Source organism: Paramisgurnus dabryanus, chromosome 8 (assembly GCF_030506205.2).
Source record: "Paramisgurnus dabryanus chromosome 8, PD_genome_1.1, whole genome shotgun sequence".
Lineage (NCBI taxonomy): Eukaryota > Metazoa > Chordata > Actinopteri > Cypriniformes > Cobitidae > Paramisgurnus > Paramisgurnus dabryanus.
In genome coordinates this window covers 22596486-22622048 of record NC_133344.1, presented here as the reverse complement: position 1 = coordinate 22622048, position 25563 = coordinate 22596486, and the positions used below count along the sequence as shown (strand labels likewise).

The window sequence follows — 25563 nt, the reverse complement described above, 5'->3', positions numbered from 1 at the left end:
CCCAAACGAGGCATAAGGGTCTTATCTAGCGAAACGATTGTCATTTTTGATAAGAAAAATAACAAATATCCACTTTTAAACCACAACTTCTCGTCTAGATCCGGTCGTGATGTGGCAGCGTGACCCCACGCAATACGTCATGACGTCAAGAGGTCACAGAAGACGAACGCGAAACTCCGCCCCAGTGTTTACAAGTGTGTTGAAAGAGGACCGTTCCTACATTGTTGTATGTCAACTGATACTAATTAATGTCTTTGTGTCAGTTTATTGTTTACAATGGTCCGCAAATTTGCGTTTTATATATAACAAGTGACCTCCCTACGTCACTACGCAATTAACGTTAGGTTGCGCTGGATCAGACCTAGACAAAAAGTTGTGGTTTAAAAGAGCATATTTTTTGTTTTTCTTGTCAAAAATGACAATCTTTTCGCTATATAAGACCCTTATGCCTCGTTTGGCATCGTTTATAGACCTTTGAAGCTCCGTTGAAAAAAACTGTTAAGTGTTGAGTTAAGTATTAAATGTTGGGCTCTATTAAAGTCCATTAAAATGAGAAAAATCCTATAAAAATAATTTTTTCTTGACTGAACAAAGAAAGACATAAACATTTTGGATGACATGGTGGTGAGTAAATTATTTGGATTTTTCTTTTAACTCTTTCCCCGCCATTGACGAGATATCTTGTCAATTAAAAGAAAACGCTTCCCCGCCAATGACGAGTTTTTCCGTCTTTCCGCAATACCGCTATTATCCCCTAGGCAACTTTTTAAACCCGGAAGTATTGCCCTAAGGCAAGCTGCTGCATGTCCGTGTCTGTTTTAAACATCGCTCCGAATGGGATCTCTATGAAAAGTCCGTCACAAAAATGGAATTATCTCTGCTTTTTGCTCAAAATGTGGTGTTTTTGCAGAAACCTACCCATATTCAAAAGCTGATTACAAAAGAACTACTGAAGGTAATTCCATTGCTATATTATGGCAATTTGTACGTAGGTGGCTAATTCGTATCAATTCATACGACCACATTCATACATCTTTGTATGATTTTGATTTTTCCCCAGTAACATTTGGGTTAGGTATGCGGTTTCGTTATTTTTTTTTTAATGATAATTATATGTTTTTGTACAATTCACTTCATATGAGTTCATACGAATTAGCCAACTCGTAAAATACGTTCAAAATTTGTTGAAATCAGGCTGGTACTTCAGCAGAGAAAGCGGTTCATCTGAAGGTCACGACAGCCTTATTTTCTTTTAATTGAGTTAAGATGGGCAAATAAAGGGTCTGCAGGCTAGCACAATCATTACCGTCACTCAGCATCTACACACAGACACACACACACACACACACACATCACTTACCAGCTTTCACTCTTCTGACAAGTTCTGTAGAGCAAGCACACGTGTTTCTCTTGTGATTTAGGCACATCATTGCTTTAGTTTTTACTCCCGTTGTGCTTTGCGTTTTATGTTTTCAGAACCTTCATAGCCTAACCCTGATATTTGCTAGCTTTTTTTGGGGGGGGGGGGATTTTTGTCCCGGTGTTAATGTACAGCTTGCGTGTCGTGCTAATGCATTTACCGGACTGAGTAGGATTCGCCAGTATGACTCTAATAAGCTACAGTAATAGCACAGCCTCTTGACAGGTCCATGAGCGTTAATATGTTGACTTTATTCCAGTGTGCATTTCTTTTGCCCACACCACACAGACTCACTCATGAATGATAGAATAACTTGCACGCATGAAAAAGTGTCCACCCGACATTAAACGCGCCTGTTTTTCTTCCTTTCTTCCTTTGTGTTTTTGTTTCTCTGCAGGTGTATCCTAAAGGACGATCTTTCTGCCGTTTATCATTACTGCTTTTTCGTTTTAATACCGATGTTTTATTTTTGACCTTCTTTTTTAAAGCATGCTCATCCACTCGATCACTCCTCCCCTTTCATCCTCATTTCCTCCCTTCATTTTCTTTATTATTGATTTGCCATCGTTGTGCGTAAGAGTGAAGAAGAAGGGAAAGGAGTGGAGAGGACTGGAGAGTTGGAGGGTCGCAGTCCACCGCAACACCCTGCGTCACCGGTGATGTGAGGCATAGGGCCGCTAGTGCAAAATGTGGACAAACTGTTCCCAGACGGAATGTGGACTTTTTGCTCTTTTTTTTACAGAAACCGGCAATGATTTCAATGGATAATCAGATGAGTGGATTTAGATGTGGTAAAACATGCTTAACATAACTGAAAGTACCAGTTGTACTGAAAGCAATAAAAAAACAGTTAACGAACGTGATACAACTAAATCTCATTGGCAGTTTTAAAAGGACTTGTGCACTATGGAAATTCGGCTAAGTTAAGGATGATCCCGAATTCACTATGTACAGACATACACTTAGCAGGATGACAGATATACCCAGGACCATTACTAAATAAGTGGATCTAATATAGGATAAAGCACAAGATGGATAGGCCTGAAGCCATCCTAAAAGATCTGTTCATTAGCTTCTCTAATGGTAACATTTATCACCTGTAGTGGAGCTTGAATGGGTGCCAAGCACCCGCTGCCAAATATGCAGACTTTGGAATATTTTACTATAGTGATTTTTTTGTTTGTTTGTGTGATATTATCTGAATACTAAACAGATCTTTAGCTAAATAAAAATGGTGTAAACAGTTTTCATCCTTTTTTTGATACGGGCTTTTCTACCTCACCCGATTTTCCCACCAAAACGGCAACCGCACTCACTCAAGCGATAGATGCTGTAATTGAATAATAAGCTTTTCGAAACACGAATTTCCAGTATTGCTGCTTATTGTGTCGTACAAATATCTGCTTAAAATTTGCAGAAAAATACACCCCTGGCTGTTTGTTCTGTGCTGTGATGTTGTTACTAATGCCATGTGTTTGAATGGTGGAGTTGTGTGTATATTTAGTCCTAGCTTGGAAAAGACAAATAAAAATTGAAAATATTTATGCTCAGAATTGTTTGATGTTTCTGTGACCCAGTTATCCATTTATCTCTGCATGTTTGGAGTGTACAAGTTATTTTGTAAATACGAGTTATACCCTTTAAACTTGAAAGAGGATGTATACATAACTTGTGTATAACAGACGCCGCTGACTGTTTGCATCGTGTATAAGATTGCACAACAATGCACATTTAAATGTATGCATTCGGCAGATGATTTTATACAAAGCGACTGGCATTGCATTCAAGTTATACATTATATCAGTATGTTGATATAAGATGCATTTGTGTGTTCATCCTTCCACAGTTGAATTTTACTGTCACCTGGCCAGCTATTTTGTACCTTAACTGTATTTATTTATGCCTTTCTGATTCCTTTTTGTATCACCTTAGTTCTTACAAAATCCACCAATGAAAAGCCTTTAAAGGGTTCACTTTAAAATGAAAATTCGGTCATCATTTACTCATCCTCATGTTGTTCTAAACCTGTAGGATTTTTTTTTTTTTTTGATGAACACAAAAGATATTTTGAGAAATGATGGTAAACACACAGCAGTAGTGACCATTGACTTTCATAGTAGGAAAAAAATATTTTGGAAGTATTGTGCTAAATGATGAAGAAATTTTTTTGATAAATGATGGTAAGCACACAGTTGACAGGATCCAATTAATTCCATCATATTTTTTATTCCTACTATGGAAGTCTATGGTCACTTACCGCTGTGCGTTTTTCATTTTAAAGTTAACTATCCCTTTAATTTAAGTGACAAATTTGTACATTTAGCTCGTCAGTGGGTGTGCTGATGCTTTTGTACCCCCTTGAACTCCATTTGAAGGGTATTTTTGTATATTTTGAATGTGAAATGTTTACTCCCAGTGTGACATTTTGCACACTTTTTGTTTTGACTGTTTGCCGTCTACCCATAGACAAATAGAAATAGTAAATAATGAAAAGAGTGAACCTCATGTGATCCTACTAGCAGCCAACAAAGACTCAACTCATTTAATTTCTCTCGGTGTGACATCCAACATTCATATTTCATCATTTGAATCTGATCAAATCTTTATGTGCATGTCTTCATAGGAGTTTTATTACACATTGTTAAGTACAATGACAGTTTTAGCGGTGCACTGTTCTGCACTGCATGCTTCTTCAACAACCACGAGTGTGAACTTTGTTCTTTGAATTGAACAAAAATTAGCAGCCTGTGATTGTGGATTATGCTTCAAAGACGGAGCCCATCCAGCTGTGGTCCAACAGTACCTTTGCTCAGCCCTCCTTCTCCCAACCCGCGTCCCAGCCCCACCGTTCAGAAGCTAACATTTGTTTGGATAAACCTTTGATATATAGGATTTTATTCTTCTTGGCTGTACATGATGGCGAAATCCAATTTTTAACTCTTTCACGCCGCGCCGCTGTGCTTTGTGATCGGCTGCGATGATTATATGATCAAAAATATGCACTGATTGCTCTGCGTGTTTATTTTGGACCGGGATCTTTGGCCAAAAACAATACCAGTCAAAACAAAGCACTGGTTATGTGGACTCGCAGTAATTTGCGCTGTCTGTGAAGAGGTTTTTGCCTCCCTTTGAAGTGTCCAGTGCCCAAATTACAGTGCTGCCATAATGAAGTATTACCATGCAATTACCCAGCGGTGCACTGCACACAGCAGCTGAGCAGAGAAAGTGCACAGAACAGTATGTGTGTGTGTTTGTGTACAGTTTTAGCTATATATGTGAGGGCCACATGTCCTTACTAACAGTAAAATATTATGACAACAAACTTGTGAGGACATTTTACTGCTTTTCACTAAATAAACCAAAATAAACTCTTTAGGTTAAGAGAAAGGCTTATCATTAGATAAAATCATTGAAAGTCTATTACTGATATACCTGTAGTTGTGCTTTTTTGTTACATGTGTATGTGTACTGGAAGTGTGTTACGGTTTTTGTGTGTGTTTGCGTGCTGGGCGGCCCTCACCCAAGGTGGCCAGGCTTGATGAATTATGGAGCGCCAGCAGTCTCATCAATACTGCAACAACAGCGCAAACACGCAGCCTATTGGCACCACCGACGCGTTAACGGCCAATGTATATTTAATTTACACTGAGGTTTCCTGCTTCATTTAACAGCAGCCGTAAACACGGCAGAGGTCGGTGACGTTTTTTCTGATGTGCAGGTAGCGCACAGCCTTTAAAATTTTCACAATTCGACCACGCAGAAAGTATATTTTCCACTTGAAAAGCCAAACCAGGTCATCGCAACGGCATTAGGGATGTCAGTCATTCAGAGATAGTTTTTAATTTGCTGCCCTCACTGTAAGTTTGGGGAGTAGTATTATTCAGGTTTCCATAGAAACTGAAGTTACACTTCATTGGTAGTTGACTCTGTGAAGGAGGAGGTTGACTCCTCCCTTTTACAAAGGCCTTGATTAAACCAAAGAGAGAGAGAGAGAGAGAGAAAGAAAGGGGTAGTGATGAGACAAACCACATGCTTAGTGACTCATACACACCAGACCTGCAGCAGATGCCCCGGCCACTCCGAAATCTCTAATCAAATCTCATTTCGGCGTTTGCAGACAAACTCGCTCTTCATGTCAATCAGACCGGTAATTACGCTTGTTTAGCAAAAGATAAAGGTGTGGAGCCAATCGCGTTCCAAAAAAAGATCTTTTAGGAAGAGGAATTCCCTCCCTTCGCTTACCTCACCGCACCAATAAAACGGTCACAGGCCCGTACCCTCGGACAGTCAGGGTCAGTCTCGGCTGAAATGAGAACCATGCCCCTGCGCGGGGAGGACAGGCGCAGGGTCAGCAGCTGGTGGTGGATATGGCAATCATTTATAAAAATATGCTTTCTCAAGCCCACAAAAACAAAAGCCCCAAACTCAACAGCTGGGAAGGGTTGGGAGTAGCCCCAAGGCTGGCAAGTTCCCTTCCAGATGGAGAGGTTAGGCCGAGGCTAGCCAGGCAGCTTCACTTAAACTTCCGATTCCCATTAGGCACACAGAAGATTGCAGGGGAAGGGAAGAGGAAGAAAAGCAATGAGCATGACTGCTCTGTTTTTTCGCCCCGCTTAATCAAATAAAGCAGGAAGCTTCCGAGACGGAAGAATTGTGTTTATTGATACTTATGCATACTCGGAGTTGTTTGTTTTTAAAATCCTCTCTCTCGCAGTGTTTCGTATTCGTGGTCCTTTTCTTACTTTAATGTTTTAGCTTTTCTACTTTGTTTTTATTAATGGTAAATTTAAAACAATTGAGCCACTGGGAAATCTGGAAAACTGTTTCTCGGTTCCAGGTGAATATCAAGCCCATGTCATTTTCAAGTAATAATAGGCGCTGTAAGAAATAATGGTATGAAACAGGTCTTAAATAAAAATTGATGACCTTCCCCGGTCTTCTGTTGATCCGACAGTCCACGCAGCACAGAAGTAGCAGAGTCCTGGTGTGGATATTATGTTACAGCGGTTTTGATTTGTAACTCTTTGGAAATGAGCGATTGCATCAGGGAACTTCAGAACTCGACGAAGAGCTGCCCTTTAATAACGGTAATGTACGCACCAAAGGCTTGGGAACGGATTTTCGACACGGCCCGTAATGCGTATCTTGTGTGAGCCGGTGTCAAGTGCTAGTGGCTAGAGAAAGACACGCCGGGAAGTTGACACAGGGTCCACACAACCTGACAACGTTTTTAAAGAGTACATGTGATATTCATTGAGGGAGACTCTGAAAATTTACCACTAGAAAGCCGGGCTGCTGATGTATTAGGCTCGATGTATTCTGAAGGGATTTAATCAATGAAACAGCCGAGACGTAAGCCAAGTTTCAACCGCCCCCCAGCAGATGTCATATTCACTTCTTTGTATGAAAAACTCCAATTCAAACCCTTTCTGTGAGAAGGTAATAATGTGTTTTGTTTAGAAATGAACAGCTCTTCGGATCGTTTTTTTAAAACGCACTTTCTGTATGAAGCCGGTGGCTCGGTTATGTGGATTTGATTTAAATGCGCACATGTGTAAAAGCAATTGAGATCAGTGGTTTGCCATCACTTTCACCATAGGCCCTTTATGGATATGATTCTATATATATTAATGTACTGAAGTGAGTGATGACTGTCCATGTTGCCATTGCACATTAGAGATTTATTTTGTGTGACTATTTAATGACACACTTACGTCCCGTCTATGAGAGACACACAGTGTTTCTCCTGGGCCTGTTCGAGGTAACCCAGCACCCCCTTAAGCCACCGGCCATCGACCCTTTTGGGCTCTAAACACACCAGGGGTCATGACCTCAGAGCCTGGTGAGGTCAGGGTGGAGGACAGCAGGGGCAGCCATCACAAGCCCATTACTGCAGGAAATTAGAAACACTGACCCGGCTCAGACACGGCCAGCATGCGCTCTGACGCCATTTGTAGCGCCTAATTGTGCCATAATTAAGATGAACTGAATGGGGGGAGTGGGAGAAGCAGACAGGAAAGAGAAAAGCTATCATCACATTTCACATGCACACAATTGAACGCTCATGGGTGGAAGTGACTGCGGTAATGTGTGTGTGTGGTTTTTGTGTCATTATGTACTTGCTGATAATCACAGTTTTTAGATTAATGCTGTGAAGCTTAATGCACAGATGTGAACTCACGACACATTTCTGTTTGTCTCTTCCCTTGCGTATTGATTTATGTTATGATTTTTCTCGCTGCACAATGTGTTCCCATGATTTACATGCAGATAAAAACAAAGTTGTATTTTAATGACATTAATCGGATACAAATGTTTTGACTTGCATGACGGTATAACTGCGGCTTTAGTGTCAGGATGACTATTTTGTCGTTATCCGTTTTGACAAGATTTGTATTAAGCCATCGGCCACATATTTAGAGCTTATAAAGCAGAAATGTCCACTTTAGAGAAATGCGATATGGCACTTAAAAATATGCCTTACTTTAAAGTACGGTTTAGACATGTTTTACACGAACAAAAATGGGGGGGAAATCGCAGAGTTTAGCTGTGTGGTTTGCAATTTTGCCATCAACTTATATTACATAAAACAGGCCTGCAACCACACTATAACAGTCCCGTGTAACACAAGATGGTGAGTTTTGGGGCCACCGATCTTTCCCCGTTCGCATGTTTGAAATGACAGGGCCTCACCTTTTAATGAAAGAAAGCAGTTCCCCTCCATGTTCATTTCAGCCACGTTGAATTAGGCTAAAGAGCTCTGCGCTTTCTCAATCAAACTCTCATTCTCAAAAATGTCACCACTCGCTCTCACGCTGAGCTCGAACCGACTCCCTGATCAGAGACAGATGAAATCAGATGCTCATTTGAATACGGCACCAGATATTATCCCAACCAGGAGTAAAAGGCAAGCACTGGGATAAGCTGTTTTGTTTGTGTGTAAGGAAGAAACTGAGTACAAGTGCAGCCAATGGCCTTCGCAGACTGGGCTACCCTGTAAACAGACACCTACCGGCAGCTGGACATTTGGCAACAGAACGGGTCTGCGTGTAAAGGAGACTGACCCCTCCATCTCACTGTCTCCACCCACACATACACACACACACACACTCACCGAGGTCTGCGTTACCCCTTCCTGCGGTTCGGCCATGACTCGACCAGACTCCCACAGTGACAGACACTGTTGTGTTTACTGGCTTTCCGGAAAGCTCCACAGGAAGAGCGTATCTGTTCACTTCCAAATTTTTATTTTTAAATCAACGCTTTACAGCTTATTTGTACCCAACAACAGACCAGAGTGATTTATTTTCGTTTAATTTAAAGAAAGCATCGTCATTTCTTAATATAAAATTGAAGTTACACACATAGGGATGGCAGCAAGCTTTCTCGGTTAAATGTTTTGTCTAAAGTTTGTCATAAGACATGGCAGAGAAAAGTTGTGTTGAATTTTTTGGTTTCTCTAAGGAGTTGCTCTTGTTGTTTTTTAATATGTTTTTTAATTTGACCCTGCATGTAAAAAGTTTTTTTAAATATATATAATCCTGCATTCTGTGAAAAATAACCTTGATCTTTTATATCGACTGAGTAAGGTCATGTTAAAGATTAAAATCAATGAGTGAAATGAAACTTAAATGCTCCTAATCTCATCATAAGATTATGAGACTGGATTTCGCAGGCAGGGTCACATATGAACCTCTATTACAAAATATATAATGAGGAAGACACATTCAAAAGCTTAGTGTTTCTTACTCATGTGGCCATCGGACCATTTGTTTGTGTGTGATCACAAATTCACTTATCACAAACATCTCTTTATACTTACAAACCATGCAATGAAATATACCATCAAATGTATTAGCCAGCAGAGATTATGCGTTTAGCTATTAGCCTCACCTCACAGGATTTCTTAGGTATTTTATGAGGTGGATAATTTAAATTCATACGATTCATATAAAAAGTACAATTATATTAAAAAAAAAACCTACACCGAATGTCATTGGGGCAAAAGCAGATCATACAAAACGTATAGATTTGTTGTGCCAATGAATGCAAATTAGCCATGTCATAAAATACGAATTGCCATTAAATTGTGTTGGTATTTTTTTAGGCACCATGCCCATCATATGTATTTTGGTAATATTATACAATATTTTCGATATCGACTTATAACTACTTTAACATTATAGCTTGATAGATGCATTATGTGAAGCTGGTTTTATATTGATTCCCTACATGTAATAGTTTAAACATTTATCATTTATATTGCATGATATAAAATTACTAATACAGCACATATTATACTTGCTTATTAATATAAAATATTTGGAATAAATTACTAGTTAAAGGCAGCTGTCGTATACAAAGGCAAAAGGCAGTAACTTCATTTTTGGTCAAAAACCATTGATATTTTTTGGGACATTCAAGACGTCCTTTATCATGTGGTTAAGTATATTGAGTCAATTTCATAGTTTAAAAAAATAACTACTAAAAAGAAAATAAGTCATTAAAAAGGTTATTTTTCTCAGTTCCTCTCTTTAGTGAGTTAAAGGGATAGTTCACCCAAAAATGAAAATAATGTAATTAATGACTCACCCTCATGTCGTTCCAAACTCATAAGACCTCCGTTCTCCGTTCGAAACACAGTTTAAGATGTTTTATATTTTAGTCTGAGAGCTTGTTGACCCTTCATTAAAAATCTACGTACGGTATACTGTCCATTAGTGTTGTAGTCAAGACCACCTAATCCGAGACCAAGTCATGACCAAGACCAAGACAGGCCGAGACCGAGACAAGACCAAGACTTTAAAGGGCGAGACCGAGTCAAGACCAAGACAGCCCGAGACCAAGACAAGACCATTGCAAGTCACTGCATTAAAACAACTTATGATCAAATGTGGAATATGCATATGATTAGGCACTTCTTGTCTGTGTGTGTGTGCGTGTGCATGCGTGTGTGTGTGAGTGTGTGTGTGTGTGTGTGTGTGTGTGTGTGTGTGTGTGTGTGTGTGTGTATGCCATCAGAGAAGTTGATAAAATATTCAAAGGCATTGCAGATATGTGGGAATTTATCTTTGTGTATTAGCAAATAAAAGTGAACAAACACTAAAGAGCTGAAATCAACTAAACCATTTATTCTGAACTGTCTTTCCACGGCTTGCCATCCACTTAACATAATGCAGGTGTTTTTAGTAATAAAATTAGAAAAATCTGTCATTGGGAGAAACTTAAACAATGCTCAAACAATGCCAACATCATATGACAAACCTGAATAAACAGTGGCAGTGCATTAATTTATATTAATGATAAAAAATACATTTGTGATGTGCACTGCCAAAAATGATTTTCAAGAAAAAAAATGTCTTAGTATTTTTGTCTTGTTTTCAAAAATAAATTTGTAAAAATATCTAAAAATTCTTAAATTAAGATGTTTTTTCTTGATGAGCAAAACTACCCAGGAAAATAAGTCTAGTTTTCAGACCAAAAATATCAAATTTAAGGGATTTTGTGAATAAAACAAGCAAAAAATCTGCCAAAGGGTAAGCAAAAAAACATTTTTCTTAAACACTAAATTCAAGAAAAATTTGCTTACCCCATTAGCAGATTTTATTTGCTGGTTTTATGCACAAAATCACTTAAATTTGATATTTTTGCTCTAAAAACTAGACTAGCCATTTTGTTCATCAAGAAAAAGCATTTTAATTAAAGAATTTTTAGATATTTTTACTGAAAACAAGACCAAAATACTAAGATTTTTTTTTCTTGAAAATAATTTTTTGCAGTTGCGGTCTTGAACGGTCTTGAAATAAAATTCCGAGTCCTTTTTGTCTGAGACCGAGACAAGACCGAGTAAAAATGAGGTCGATTCCAAGACAAGACCAAGACCTTTAAAAGTGGTCTCGAGAACTACAACACTACTGTCCATGTCCAGAAAGGTAATAAAAACATCATCAAAGTAGTCCATCTGACATCAGTGGGTCAGTTAGAATGTGTTGAAGCATCGAAAATACATTTTGGTCCAAAAAAAAGACTTTATTCGGCATTGTCTTCTCTTCCGCGTCTTTTGTGAAGCCCATGCGCAAGACTAAAGTCGCATGACTGCAGTTATTTTTAGACCAAAATGTATTTTTGATTCTTCAACACATTCTAACTGACCCACTGATGTCACATGGACTACTTTGATGATGTTTTTATTACCTTTCTGGACATGGACAGTATTCCGTACATAGATTTTTAATGAAGGGTCAACAAGCTCTCTGACTAAATATAAAACATCTTAAACTGTGTTCCGAAAATGAACAGAGGTCTTCCGAGTTTGGAACGACATGAGGGCCCTAATGACATCATTTTCATTTTTGGGTGAACTATCCCTTTAAGGTGTTTTGCCTTTGTAGGGCAGTACAGATATCCTGCTTTTTGTCCCCCGAGCATTCCGAGGTCACGTAGCCCTGAAATTGTGTGTAACGGTTTGGTTTAGTTTTGTTTGTGGGTCCATAACCAGCACGCACATGCGTTTCTCGGCACACGAGAAGTCAAAGCAGCTGCGTGTTTGTGGGCATAAATCAGCATCGCTCTGTCTCTTCTCTCTCTAATTATGCATCGAGAGAACTGTTAATATCCTGCATGTGGTTTTTCTGTTCTGTGCTCTTGCTGTCCCGCTCTCTGATCATCACTCCTAAACAAGCTTCGCTTTATCATCACTGCCAACACTTCTCTAATGAAGGCCTGTATGCAATCACCAATACACACCAGAGGCTCACAAATTACAGCCCGTTTGTTTCCGCAGCCTAATGCTGGGCCGCGATCCCCCCCCACAACCCCCTTAGACTTTCAATCCGGCTAAAATTAGGGACCTTGGCCTACCAGCAGCAAGTGATTACCGGGTTTGTTTCTGTATTTCCATGATGGATTTCAGTGCAGGTTTGAGAGGTGAATCTTCGGCAGAACATTAGGATCTCGCTGCGGCTTTGAAGGGGAGAGGACAATTATGAAATTTGCATGGCTAGATTTGATGTGTGTCTCTCTTCTCAAGATTGTGTACTTTTATACCGCCTCCTCTAATACTCTAACATCCACTTAACCTAAACGCCATGCTGTCTCCTCCAACTGTCCACCCGCCGCCTGACCAGAGCGAGACACATGTTTACTCCAGCTACTCGTGTTAAATGTCACGCACATCGAGGCAGCCTTTCTGTCTCTCTTTCATACACAGACCGAGGGCATAAGTAGCTGTCTCTTATCACTAACTATGTGAAAAATGTGTAATGCAGGCAGAGCTGAATTTGATTAAAGTGAGGAAGCTTACAGAGGATGAGGTAGAGCTTGATGAGCAGGACTGGAAAAATTGCAACTAAATTGGTTGTTGTGCTCCAGACATGCAAGAAGGGAGTCAATTTTTGGCAAACTTTGAAAAAATAAAGGAGTTTAGCACATAATTAAATTTTTTGTCATAATGGCATATTGTCTGAGATGTGTCTCAGTTAATTAACTTAATTGTTGTTGCATCTGTGTTTGTTGAAATATGATTTTCTAGAAATAATGTAAGCAAATGTGCCTATGCTATGCGGTTGAATGTCTATAATAAAAGTAAATGGCAAGCCGATTTATAAGCAAATAGTCTGGTTTTGTTTTGCATTGATTGAAGAAGTATATCTTATTTTATATATCTAAAAGTTATTTTAAAAAATGTAATTACATTATGGTGGGAAGAAAAAAATATCCAGTGCTTTCATAAAAGCAAAATAATGTTTAACACTTTGGTTCCGTGAAAATGATATTGTTTATTATGTACACTTTGTATACATCTTGGTTTTATCATCTATACACAAGAGTCCAAATGTTATTTAAAAGGCAGCTGTAAATGATGAAATGTGCATATGCATGCCGATAAGCAACGAAATACTGAAGTCAGTGCTGTTTGTTGCATTTTGAGTGCTGAAAATTATATTATTATTATAACAGTTTCAGACTTGATACATTCTTTATCAGTGTTTAAAATGTAAATGGCACATTGGCTAAAATTATGCACGATCAGAAAAAAATTGTCAAAATATGTACCCTTGTCACTGGGGCAGTGCAGACACCTCAAATATTTGTAGGCGGATATTAAATACAAAAAGGCTATTATTCCTCCCTTCAGTTGGAATAAAATAACTTTTGCATAAATTATGATCGAGACAAATTTCCTCTTTCCAGTATAAGGACATCAGCTGGGATCAAACAAAACTGTCTGCAGGTTGCTGGAGCACACAGGACCAGAGTTATACACTTTCAAATACAGACTTTCGAAAAAAATCTAAAGTGTTGTTTAGAGAACTGACAACACATACAACCGTATGTAGCACTTTCAACCGTGTTTTATGTAATTTCAAGTGGTTTCCTGTAAAATGATACCAAACTTTTGTATGTACACCTTTGAATGTGGGTATGGGAAGCTTTTGGATTTTGGTAGGCCAAATCCAGGTGGAAATCCCCAAAATAGCCTTACTGCTTAAGAGGTTAGAAGAGGTCCTAATATCTGTTCCTAGTGAAACATATGTATACATTTGGTACCAATATGTAGGTACGTACTTAAATGATCTCTATTACCGATTTGTACCTCTCAGGTTCTAATATTAACTCTTTCACCGCCAGCGTTTTTCATGATTTTCACAAAAGTTTAATGTCTTCCAAAAAATGTTCTTCTTCAAATATATTAACATATACAATATACCAAATGAAAGAACAGACTTCTTTTGTAATCAGCTTTTGAATATGGGTAGGTTTATGCAAAAACACCACATTTTGAGCAAAAAGCAGAGATAATTAAATTTTTGAGACGGACTTTTCATAGAGATCCCATTCAGAGTGATCTTTAAAACAGACACGGACATGCAGCAGCTTGCCATAGGGCAATACTTCCAGGTTTAAAAAGTTGCGGAACCACCTAGTGGATAATAGCGGTATTGCGGAAAGACGGAAAAACTCGTCATTGCGGGGAAGCGTTTTCTCTTGATTGACGAGATATCTCATCAATGGCGGGGAAAGAGTTAACTGATGTCCAAATTTCTACTTTATGGGAAGGGGAAAGTTCACCCAAAAATGAATAAAAATTCTCTCATTTTCCTACTCTCATGTTGTTACAAACCTGTATAATTTTTTATGAGCACAAAGGAAGATATTTTGAGGAATGTTTGTAACCAAACCATTCATGACCCATATTGACTTCAATAGTATGCTTTATTCTACTATGGAAGTGAATGGGGCTCATGATCGGTTTGGTTAAACTATCCTTTTCAGACTGAATTCATTTCAGATAATTAAAACTTATTAAAAAGTTTATTCATATTTTTTTAACTTGTTTGTACAACAAAATACAACCAGCTGCTAAATTATAAACTCCATAGAGTTGTTGAAAAGTAACTTGTAGCTACCACACAGGATTTTGCCCATTAATCTATTAACTTTATAAAAACATAAAACACATAACGTAAACTTGTCCTTTTCTTTCTTCATTCCCATCATCATCAGTGTACATTTTCTCTGCCTATTATATATTACGAAACCCTAGGGCCCGTAAAATGATATGTATAACTCTAACAGGGCTCTCAGACCGAGGCTCCATCGAGTGTAAATATTTGGAGTGTTGAGAGTCACCACAGTCACCGTTACATTGAGAAGCCTCTTGAAATGTTCGTCTCTAATGCCTGGTGTCGAGAGGGATGCAGCGAGCTGTCTGCCGCTTCACTTTTCCTTTGTGTGCTCCGTCTCTGACCTCCGGAAGCAGACGCTCGGGACCTCGCATACATCTCAGCCTGACATATGTGCGAGGAACTAGACAAAGTCTAGTGTGTTTGTGTGGGGGGGGGGGGGTAGGTGGGCAGAGAGCTTGTGGGGTTGTTATTGGGCTACAGGGTTGGGCAGAACTTCCTGTGGAGATGTAAATGATATAAAAAAGGAATGAAGAAGAGCATCTGAGTAGGTGCCATTTCATTTGCTGGCCACCATAAACCTATCCAGCTGTATCTAGGACACAATGTACCCTCATGTATGTACTGTATGTATATCCATTTTTTTATTTTCCCACTGTGCTATTTTTTTTACCTGTACTTGGCCCATTGCTAACCTTGCTCAGGCTTGTTGAGGTACTGAGAGAAAGCCCAGCTTGAAGTCCGTTTAGACCCAGAAGTGCACAAGCAAGGTCCTTACCCTACACTTAACTACTAAATTCGAGGCAGCCACACACTCTCTCCATGCAACCCAGCACCACTCTGTCATTATTTTAATAAAGCGTCATTACCGCAATTATTGAGGCGATTAGCTGGTTAGAGGACCCTCTTGCACTATCCATCAGACAATTTTCAGAGAACAACACAAAAACAAGTGAGGTCACGGGCAGCAGATGTAAATGTCAGGTCACAGTGTAGGCGAAGAAGGGGCGTCTGAAAAACACACCATGTGTGGGGTTTGAATTGCATTATTTGCTTTGCATTTGATTAAAATCTTTAAAATAGGGGCTTACACTTACCCTCAATGTAGGGGGCGGCACAAAGCAGTTTTCGGTCTTAAGGGGCCAGCATTGCGAGGGTGCATTTAAGGGACGGCTTTTGTGCAACGTGCCGAAAAGAAAAAAAACTCTTGTGTACTGTGTCGGTTTTGTTCCTGTACACGATTGCAAAATATGATTTCAGACAAGGACCTCAGGCTCATCCTTTCAGTGGGCAGTTTAATTTTTTTGCCAGCATTTTAATCAGCGGCGAGCCCTTGAGTGAAGCATTAACATAAAGCCACACTGTTCAGCCACATTGCCTTGTGTCCTGTAGGCGCAAGGAAGGAATTTGGGGATCTGTCATCTGCCAGACATTAGACTGCCTGCCCTGTTCACCGCGTCTCCCCAACCAGATTCCTCCACCTCTTTTTTGGATTGACCTCTTTGTGTGTATGACTTACTTCAATGGCATTTTGCTCATTCAGCTTTGGCAATCAAATTTTTAAAGTGAATATCCGCACCCTCCAGTGGTAGCGAATGGGACGCAGTGCGGTTTTCCTCAGAAGTGTTTTTATTTCTATATAAATGTTGGGGAAACACGGGGATGATATGCATGTTTATTGTTTTTATATACTTTGCTGATGTAAGGTTTTGGATAAGTTGTATTTATTGTGGATAAATATTTCTCCTGATCCCTAAAAACCTCTTTTATCTGAAGGTGTTGAATGAAATTTGTAATTACTTTTGAAGGAAAGCATAACATTGTGTAATCAATGTGTAAACCAAAATTGTATTGTAACCCATTAACTGGCGCTGTCCCGTTGACTATTTTTCATGTAAATGTTAATCTATCAAGACAAACTATATATTGTTGGAAAGGTCTATGAATGTAGTTTTCATATTTCAAAACCTTTTAGCAGTAATAAAAATGCAGTATCTGTATTTATTCATTTGTGACAAGAGTATGCAGCAAACCAACACAAACCTCAGTTTTTTGATAATTTTATGCATTAAAATAATACTATATTGCATTTTTTTTTTTATTACAAATAAATGTAAACTGCTACAAAAAAATATATTTTCACCTCCAGACACTTCCGTAAAAAAACGTTAAAGTGTCTTCTTTAAAACAAGACCAAAATTAGGCTTCTAGACCAAAAAAATGCCGAGTTAATGAAAGGATATGTCAATTTTCTTAAAAAAAAAAAAAAAATCCAGATGATTTACTCACACCATGTCATCCAAAATGTTGATGTCTTTCTTTGTTCAGTCGAGAAGAAATTATGTTTTTTGAGGAAAACATTCCAGGATTTTTCTCATTTTAATTGACGTTAATGGACCCCAACACGTAACAGTTTTAATGCAGTTTAAAATTGCAGTTTCAAAATACTCTCAACGATACCAAACGAGGCATAAGGGTCTTATGTAGCGAAACGATTGTCATTTTTGGCAATACAAATAAAAATATGCACTTTTAAACCACAACGTCTTCCTCCGGTTCTGTGACGCGCTGTCACAACCTCGAATAATACATCATCACGTCAAGAGGTCACAGATGAAGTATGCGAAACTACGCCCCAGTGTTTACAAGTGTGGAGAAAGAGGACCGTTCCAACGTTGTTGTAGTCGAATGATACGAATTAATGTCTTTGTGTCAGGTTATTGATTAAAATGGTCCGCAAATGTGCGTTTCATATATGTAACACGTGACCTTTCTACGTCATTACGTAATTACGTGAGGTCGCGCTGGCGCATCACAGGAACGGAGGAAGACGATAAGTTGTGGTTTAAAAGTGCAATTTTTTTAGATAAGACCCTTATGCCTCGTTTGGGATCGTTTAGAGTCCTTTAAAACTGCAATTTTAAAGTGCAGTAAAAACTGTTACATTTTGGGGTCCATTAAAGTCCATTAAAATGAGAAAAATCCTGGAATGTTTTCCTCAACAAAAAACATAATTTCTTTTCGACTGTACAAAAAAGACATCAACATTTTAGATGACATGGTGGTGAGTAAATTATCTGGATTTTGTTTTAGAAAATGGACTAATCCTTTAATTTGAAGGTGTACATCACCTTTTCACCCCCCCCACTTAAAAATAGGGTTAAAGAATGGTTCAATAATAAAGAAAAACACCCAATAAGAGCCCATATGAGATGAGACCTGTAGTACTGGTGAATATTCAAAGCATCAAAATGTTAAATTAATAAATAAAAATTCCCATAGTGCTGGCATTTTTGCAGATTTTAGGCAAAGGGTGGCTACTTTAGAGATGCAAAATAAATCATAGCTTTTCTATTTTTCACAACATTATTCCCATAATTCAGTTTCTGTTATTCCAAAGTTTGAATGGGTTTGTTGTTATGGTAAAATGTAGGGAATAATGATGATAAAGAATACATTACTTGTCTTTTAAAGCTTTATGCAAACCAGTCCGCAGTGCTGTTTTTGAGAATCTGGCAACACTCCACACAACATACTTGTAGTTTTGCACATCACTTATATGTATCTGGTTAAACATCTCCCTGTTACTTAATAGGACCGCAGCTCTCCCAGGGGTAAAGGGGCTGACAGGAGGAAACTGTTTCTACTTCAAGACAACACAAACATGAGCCGTGTCCTAGTGCGTATCTTTATTTAACATGAAAACTTAATGGTGTGGGCAAAAAACGCTGCTGATGAATTCGCCAGACCTGAGCGCATCATGTACAGAGAGAAAGGAAGTCCCATCTCCTTGGCCAGAGATATGGATATTGAACAGGACAAGTCATTAAGATTTCACCAGCCTGCTCTCCAAGACACCGCTTTGCCTGGGGCTCGCCCAACTTCCACTATAGTACGCGTAGCACTGAATAGATTTCTAATAGGATGGGGTAGTTAAATGTACAGAAGAAAGACCTTTCACACCTTTTTGTTTCTTGCACACTCTTATGTGTTGGTAAAAAAAGGCTATTTATAGATACAGTGTCGGGCTTTCCTGCGAAATGACGGGGTTCTGAAGCTCCATTTACCCAAGTATCTTTCCTTGGCAGTAATGACAAGGAAGTGTTACAGCACAGGCCTTGACCATGCCAGCTCTGCCACGCTGCTATCTGGACCCAGTACTATGTTTACTTTAGCGCAACATTAGCTCCAGCCTGTGTGTCACAGATCTTACATGAGGAGTAACATTTGCAGCTGTAGTGGGAGATTTGTTCAAATTAGACCTCTAGAGATCATATAACCTAAGTGGAAACAAATGTTGCCACTTTTCCAAGTCATCGTCTTCTCTAGCAGACGGGATGGGGTGCAGTGTGAGATCCAAAGCGCTGAGCTCTCATGAGTGGGAGGCCGAGCTATGCCAAGGCCCTGGCTTCATTCACGAGACGGCGCGTTTAAGATGGTAATGAATGGCCGTCAATGAAACGGGCTCCTGTGTTAATGTACGCAACAAGCTTGCCTTTCTCACGGCACCACAACGGGCAAAAAGAGGCGCCCCTTTGTAACGCCGGCACACGTGCTATCGGCTTTCTGCATCTAGTAAAATATGCCCCATTGTCCTGAATGTCAGCTCTGTAGATCTCCAGACCAGCAGCATTCTTCGAGTATGTGACTTTGTAGACTCACATTTTGTTCACCCCTCCTTCGGTGGATTAACTTCATCTGAAGAATTCTGTCGAGGAGGAGGAGGGTGGACTCGTTTTCATCACGATCATGTTCTCTTTTACTTAACCCACCCCCGTTTGTGTTGTTTCGTGCCCTGTTGAGTGTTTGTGTCACACAGCATTTTGCGACAGACCACTTGCGTGTTTGTGTGTTTTGTCTCCTTTAGCCCTTGGCTCTTTAAGGCCGGTAGTCGTGGGAGGTCCTGCGAGTTGTTTTGTTGTGAAAATGGTGGTAAAGGAGAGAAGAGTGTCTATATTCAAACCAAATGTTTCTTTCTTTTCTTTTTCTTTCTTGTTACTGCTCATGTTGTTGCTAGTGACCGAATGTTTTTCATCAGTGGATGTTTGCGTGAGTTTAGCCACCATGCAACAGAACAGGCCTGAGATGACAGTAAAAAACATTTATTTATAGGTATCTGAAAGCTGTGGAGCTTGCTGAACTCTCTGATGTATTAAAAAGTACAGCTGGCCGATAAAGAGATCTTAAAACAAATGCACTACCAGTCAAAAGTTAAGGGTCACATACTTTATCTTTATTATTATTTTTCCACATTTTAGAATAGTAGGAAACTATTGTAAGTACAAATTTAAATTAAATCAAAACTATGTTATGTATTACCCAAAAAGCTATAACTATAGACCCAATATAGTTCAGCTATGAGTAACCCACTTCTAGCCAAAACAAACGTACATTTGGTTACATGTCGTTTTAGCCAAAGTAACTTAGATGAATGATATCCCATCATGTAAGCAACGTCAACAGTGATTACAAGGTTTTGGTTTTATTTATCTAGTTATTTTGTTTTATTTATGTATGGGCTAATTGGTTGCCATATGGATGTCTAATTTTCACTGACAGCCCTTGTTTTAGCCTTTAAGTTCCCATTCTTCTTGTGTGTTTGAAGCTTTGGTTGTGTTTACAGTGCGCAAAATAACATGCATTAATGTTTTATGTGTAAAAAAAGTTCCTCCTTCAGAAAAACGTATCGAGTTTTGATTGTGTAGCTTGTTTAGTGTGTTGTGATTCGATAGCAGCTTAGCTTAGCACCGTTTGAGCTTAGCTGGCGACTAACGTATTCATGTGGGCGGAGTTTAGTCAAAAACTGTTTTAATGACGTTACTCAACCGAGAAGTAGAGGACTGTAGTCCAAATGGGCCGTTCACTGTAGGCTTTAAAAGTAGAATTTTGTTAAAGAAAATATATATTGCCTGGCAGTGAACTTTGAGCTTTATCATTTTGCAAGTATTATTTATGCCCTAACAGCAACATTACACACTACTGTAATAGGGTTTAAAAAATGGGATCAGGAAGAACGTGACCTTTAATGTCTTGGCGATCACAAGTGGGTGACGCTAAATACAGATAAAATGTGATCTAAACTGTTTTAGAGCTCTTCCACTTTCGACCACATTCAGAAGTAGACGAAAACGCGTTCGACTGGATTGCTTTTGTGGAGTAGACGCCACAAAAGACTGTCTACTCTCCGCCTATTGATCTAATGTGTGATTTACTGAGCACAATGTTTTTACATCGTACCTGACTCAGGGTTTCCTGCAGCATTTTGCAGTTCGGACGGCCCGCCTAACTGGGAAACCCTACCGCCTTAACTAGGTTGTCCAAAAAAAAGGCCGTCAAGTGCATCTCAGAGAATAGTGCGGACCTCCAAATGAGAGAATAACATGGTCCGTCACTGTCTGGAGGATAACTAGGAGCCAGATGATAAAACGTCTCTGAGAATAGGGTGGCCAAAATGGTCCATCAAGTGTCTGGAGGAGAGCCAGTTGATAAAACGCGTGTCTATGAGAACTGTAAGTGGACTTATGTTTTGGGTTTATTCAAGCCTGTTATTGTATTAGTCTATAGTTCTTGCAAATGTAAAGTAAGTTAGCTGGTGATATTTGTTGTTTGAGCAACCTGCTAGCTAGGTTGCACATGCCTGTTGATTCAATATAATTGTTGAGTCCTCTTGTTCATGTATTTATGTGCATTATTTACATGCTACAGTAGTTACACTCCTTTAACTCTTTCACCGCCATTGACGAGATATATTGACGAGATATCTCGTCAATTAAGAGAAAACGCTTCCCCGCCAATGATGAGATTTTCCGTCTTTCCGCAATACCGCAACTTTTTAAACCCGGAAGTATTGCCCTTTGGCAAGCGGCTGCATGTCCGTTTCTGTTTTAAAGATCAATCTGAATGGGATCTCTATGAAAAGTCCGTCACAAAAATGGAATTATCTCTGCTTTTTGCTCAAAATGTGGTGTTTTTGCAGAAACCTACCCATATTCAAAAGCTGATTACAAAAGAACCACTGAAGGTAGGAAGAAACGTTTTTTTTTTGTTTGAAAGCAGAGGGTCTGTTCTTTCATTTAGTATATTGTATGTTTATATATTTAAAGAAGAACATTTTCTGGAAGGTATTAAACTTTGGTGAAAATCATGAAAAACGCTGGCGCTGGCTGGCAACTTTTTAAAAAAACGCTGGCGGTGAAAGAGTTAAGATAATGTAATTAATAGTGGGAAATAATCAGTTTTTACAATCTTTGCGCTATCTATCATCGTTCGCCAGACGTTCTACAAATCTGCTTCAGTTTGTGTTAGTTAACCCTTTAGTTTTACTTCATTGCGCAGCTATTTTCATTAGAGGTTAAACATTTAATTCATTAATAATCTAGTATGTGTTCATTTTCTGTCATAGTTTCTTCAAAATGTAATTTTATTCGAGTGTTTTAAATAAAAATATTTTCATTTTCATCATGACTTGATTGCCACGCCTACCTGCCCAACCCTACCACCTAAACTAACAAATTTTCTGCGGACCCTGCTGACTTTTAGCATGAACTCCCACCGTGTTCAGCGCTGTTTTTAGACTTTCGTTGATAAAACTAAAGCAGCTGCTCTCCGACCCATTTTGGTTTCACTTTGTAAGTGTGTGAAAGTTGCGTGAGTAGCAACACGAGCAGCAGTACTCTGACACATCATTAGTGTGCATCAACTTAAACCCATCATTTCTCCCACTCGCGTTTAAACAAAAGTAGACTGACTCGCCCACAGACCATCCCCTCAAAGTAATAAAGACACAAGTGTTTAAAAGTGGACAAAAGATGCTTTTTTATAGTTATCTTATTTGCTCCTTTTTCTAATTATTCGCCAAATTGGACATTCATTTAAAAATATTAATTCAATTAAAATTTGTAAAAATATGAAATTGGATTTTAGCACAATAATTTTACAAAACTAATTTCAACTTAATTAGATTTTAATTAAAAACCATCAAAGCATCACTTTTTATTTAGCTGTGGGTGAATGCTTTTAACAGAAATAGACGACAGGTGTGCACACATGCTTTAGGTTAATGGCCAGAAACCAAACCTGCAACGCTTAATGAGTATTTACTTTTTTAGTTATAAAAAGAGCACAAAATTATCTGTGTGTAAGCATTGGTCATTCAGCTTTCCATTTGTTGTATTGTGCCAGTTTTATCAATAAAAATATAACACAATACATTTTTTTCTACTTCAAGTGAAGTATTTAGCAAGCCTATTACAATTGGTTGTTAAGCACTTTCAATTCAATTTATTTACAGTCATTATTGTGAAACAACACTAATTGCCTTCAGAGTGGTTTCCATAGAGTCAGTGTAGAGTTAATGTGATCTGGCCATATGGTTGCTCTGAATTGACGACAGATATTTGACTCTGTGTTTGTAGTGATGGGAAGCAGTGGGCCGTATGCCACAGTGATACTGAAACAATAGCGAGACACAAGCTCATGAGGTCAGCTGTGTGCCTGGAGGCAGGAAGGATACAAGAAAAAAAAGGGTAGAAGAGAAATAGCCAGAGGAAAGACAAAAAATAGAAACGATCCTGAATGGATAGCGGTCGAGAAAGACATCTTCCCTTTCTCCTCCATTGTGCAGCATGCATGGCCATAATCTTTCCGAGAGGTCACCGCGCACTTTTGAACTTTTACTGAGCCCTGGGAGAAAATCCATGCCGCTTCCCATGATGTGAACGCGGGGCGAGCGAGTCAATTAGATCGTAATTGAGAGAATCTCTCACATCGTTTTCAAACCCCAGCTTTCCTGTGTTATTCCAGCCATGATATTAAAGCGACATATTGAATATTTTATTGACCGTCTATATGCCCTCCGATGACCTCTCCAACATGCTAACCTCTCCTCTCAAAAGAGACTCCATGTCACTCTGTATCAGGCAGCCAGGCGTGATGCTCCCCGCACATTTCCTGTGAATAAACTCCTGCTCAGCAGGGGCGAACACAGAGCAGAGGTGAGCGAGGAAAACACACACGTACACACAAATCCTCCTTGCCTCCTGAGAACGGTCTTATAAAAGCCATGAAAGGGCTCAGTGAGACGAAGCCCTCCTTAAACTTTCTTTTATCACACAGTTATTCTGGATGTGTTTTTTTTATGAAACACTATGTCCAGATCACACCACGGCTTCGTGTGTACAGTCATCAGCTTCAAGTACCTGTTAGACCTTATACAGTGGACTACATTCCTTACGTAAGTGACTGTGGTGGTGCCACTTTTATAACATTTTATAAAAAGTTACTGGCAACATGAAATTGACACTTTATACCCTTTTCTTTTTTTTTGTGAATGATTTATTGTATTTTTTGGCCCCACAAAAAGAATTGTCCATGAAATATTTTTAATTCGTTTTAGTACATTAGTACTTTGATCAATGTGCTTCACTTCTAAAATGCCTTTCCTTTTCGGCTGACATCAAGTCCTCTCATTTTTCAGACATTCCCCTCTAATCACTAGTTATGTAGAAACTATTTTCAGAATCCAATTCTTAATGGATAAAGTGAAATGCTTTTCTTTTCTTGTCGAATATTTTTTGTCTTATTTTGGGAAATGCGTCATCATGGAAGTAAAATAGTTTGTGAGTGGAATTTTTCCTTTAAAAGCTTAAAGTAATGTCCTACTTCAAAGAAAACTACTCCTAAATAAATTTTTTGTTTTACATTAGCAAAGTTGCCCTTTTATGCTGGTCTATTTTGCAATTTGAGATAACCTGACAAGTGATGTATTGCTTGTAGGTGGGTTCATCTATGTACAGTAGTGGCCTAACATGATGTCTGGAGGGTGAAAAGTTGTACAATATATGATTTCTAATACTGCCTGAGATTAGATTTAACTATTAAAGGGCGCCTATTTCATTGCTAAAAACAATGTTATTTTGTGTAGATGGTATAATGTAATGTGTTCGTGTGGTTTATGGTTCAAAAAACACATTATTGTCAACATACCGTACATTTTTGTAGCTCCAAATATACTGTCTTCCTGAAACGCACTAATTTTTTACAAAACTCATCAATCTGAAAAGCGCTGTTTCCCTGATTGAAAGATTCGCTCACAATGCAATGCTAACAGGAGTTAACTTACAGGCTGTGAGTCCAAGCGGTAGGAATTATGATAATGTCGGTCTTGTCCACGTCAACAAGCCTAGGAAGTAAACTGTTGCCTACAAGCCATGTGTTGGTTGTATCCTAAGAAAAGAGATTTAAGTTGGAAACGTTAACTTGCGTCATCGTTTACTTTGGGGTTTGTACCTTTTGCATATTGTTAACATGTACTAATAGACACAAAATGAAATGAAAAATCGTAAATCGAAGGATAGGTGCTCTTTAAAATATGAGGTATATTGTACAAAATGAGCAAAATGCCAAACTATTAAGGTAGTTTACAAAATACATTGGCAAAAAGGCGAACCACAGCATAGTAGGGAATATTTAAGCAAGACAAATATGCATAAATAAAGCATACATTGACTACAATTTTATTTGTTATTAATATTTGTTCATCCTCTTTTCTGATACTCAGGGTTCCCACGGGTCCTTGAAAGTTTGTGAATCTGGGAAAAACAATTCAAGGCCTTGTGAAATTTTTGAAAACATACATACTTACAGTATATACAGGTCATTGAAAGTGCTTGAATCTATTTTATACAAGAAGTTTTCTGGAAAAAAATCCATATTATTCCCTGTGTAGTGTAGGATAAT

General features: G+C 38.7%; 1 protein-coding gene across 3 annotated transcripts in view; it reads left to right on the top strand.

The window, feature by feature from the left end:
* Positions 1-25563, top strand: part of bcas3 (BCAS3 microtubule associated cell migration factor) — a 260836-nt gene that overhangs the window by 156982 nt on the left and 78291 nt on the right. Inside the window, exon 23 of one of the 3 annotated variants that reach the window (XM_065281018.2) lies at positions 1818-3000. The exons of the other annotated variants lie outside the window; for them this stretch is intronic. Within the exon in view, the coding sequence (XP_065137090.1) occupies positions 1818-1828 (11 nt within the window). The 3' untranslated portion in view covers positions 1829-3000. Of the gene's footprint in view, positions 1-1817; positions 3001-25563 lie in introns of those variants that run through there. 3 annotated transcript variants of the gene reach the window in all.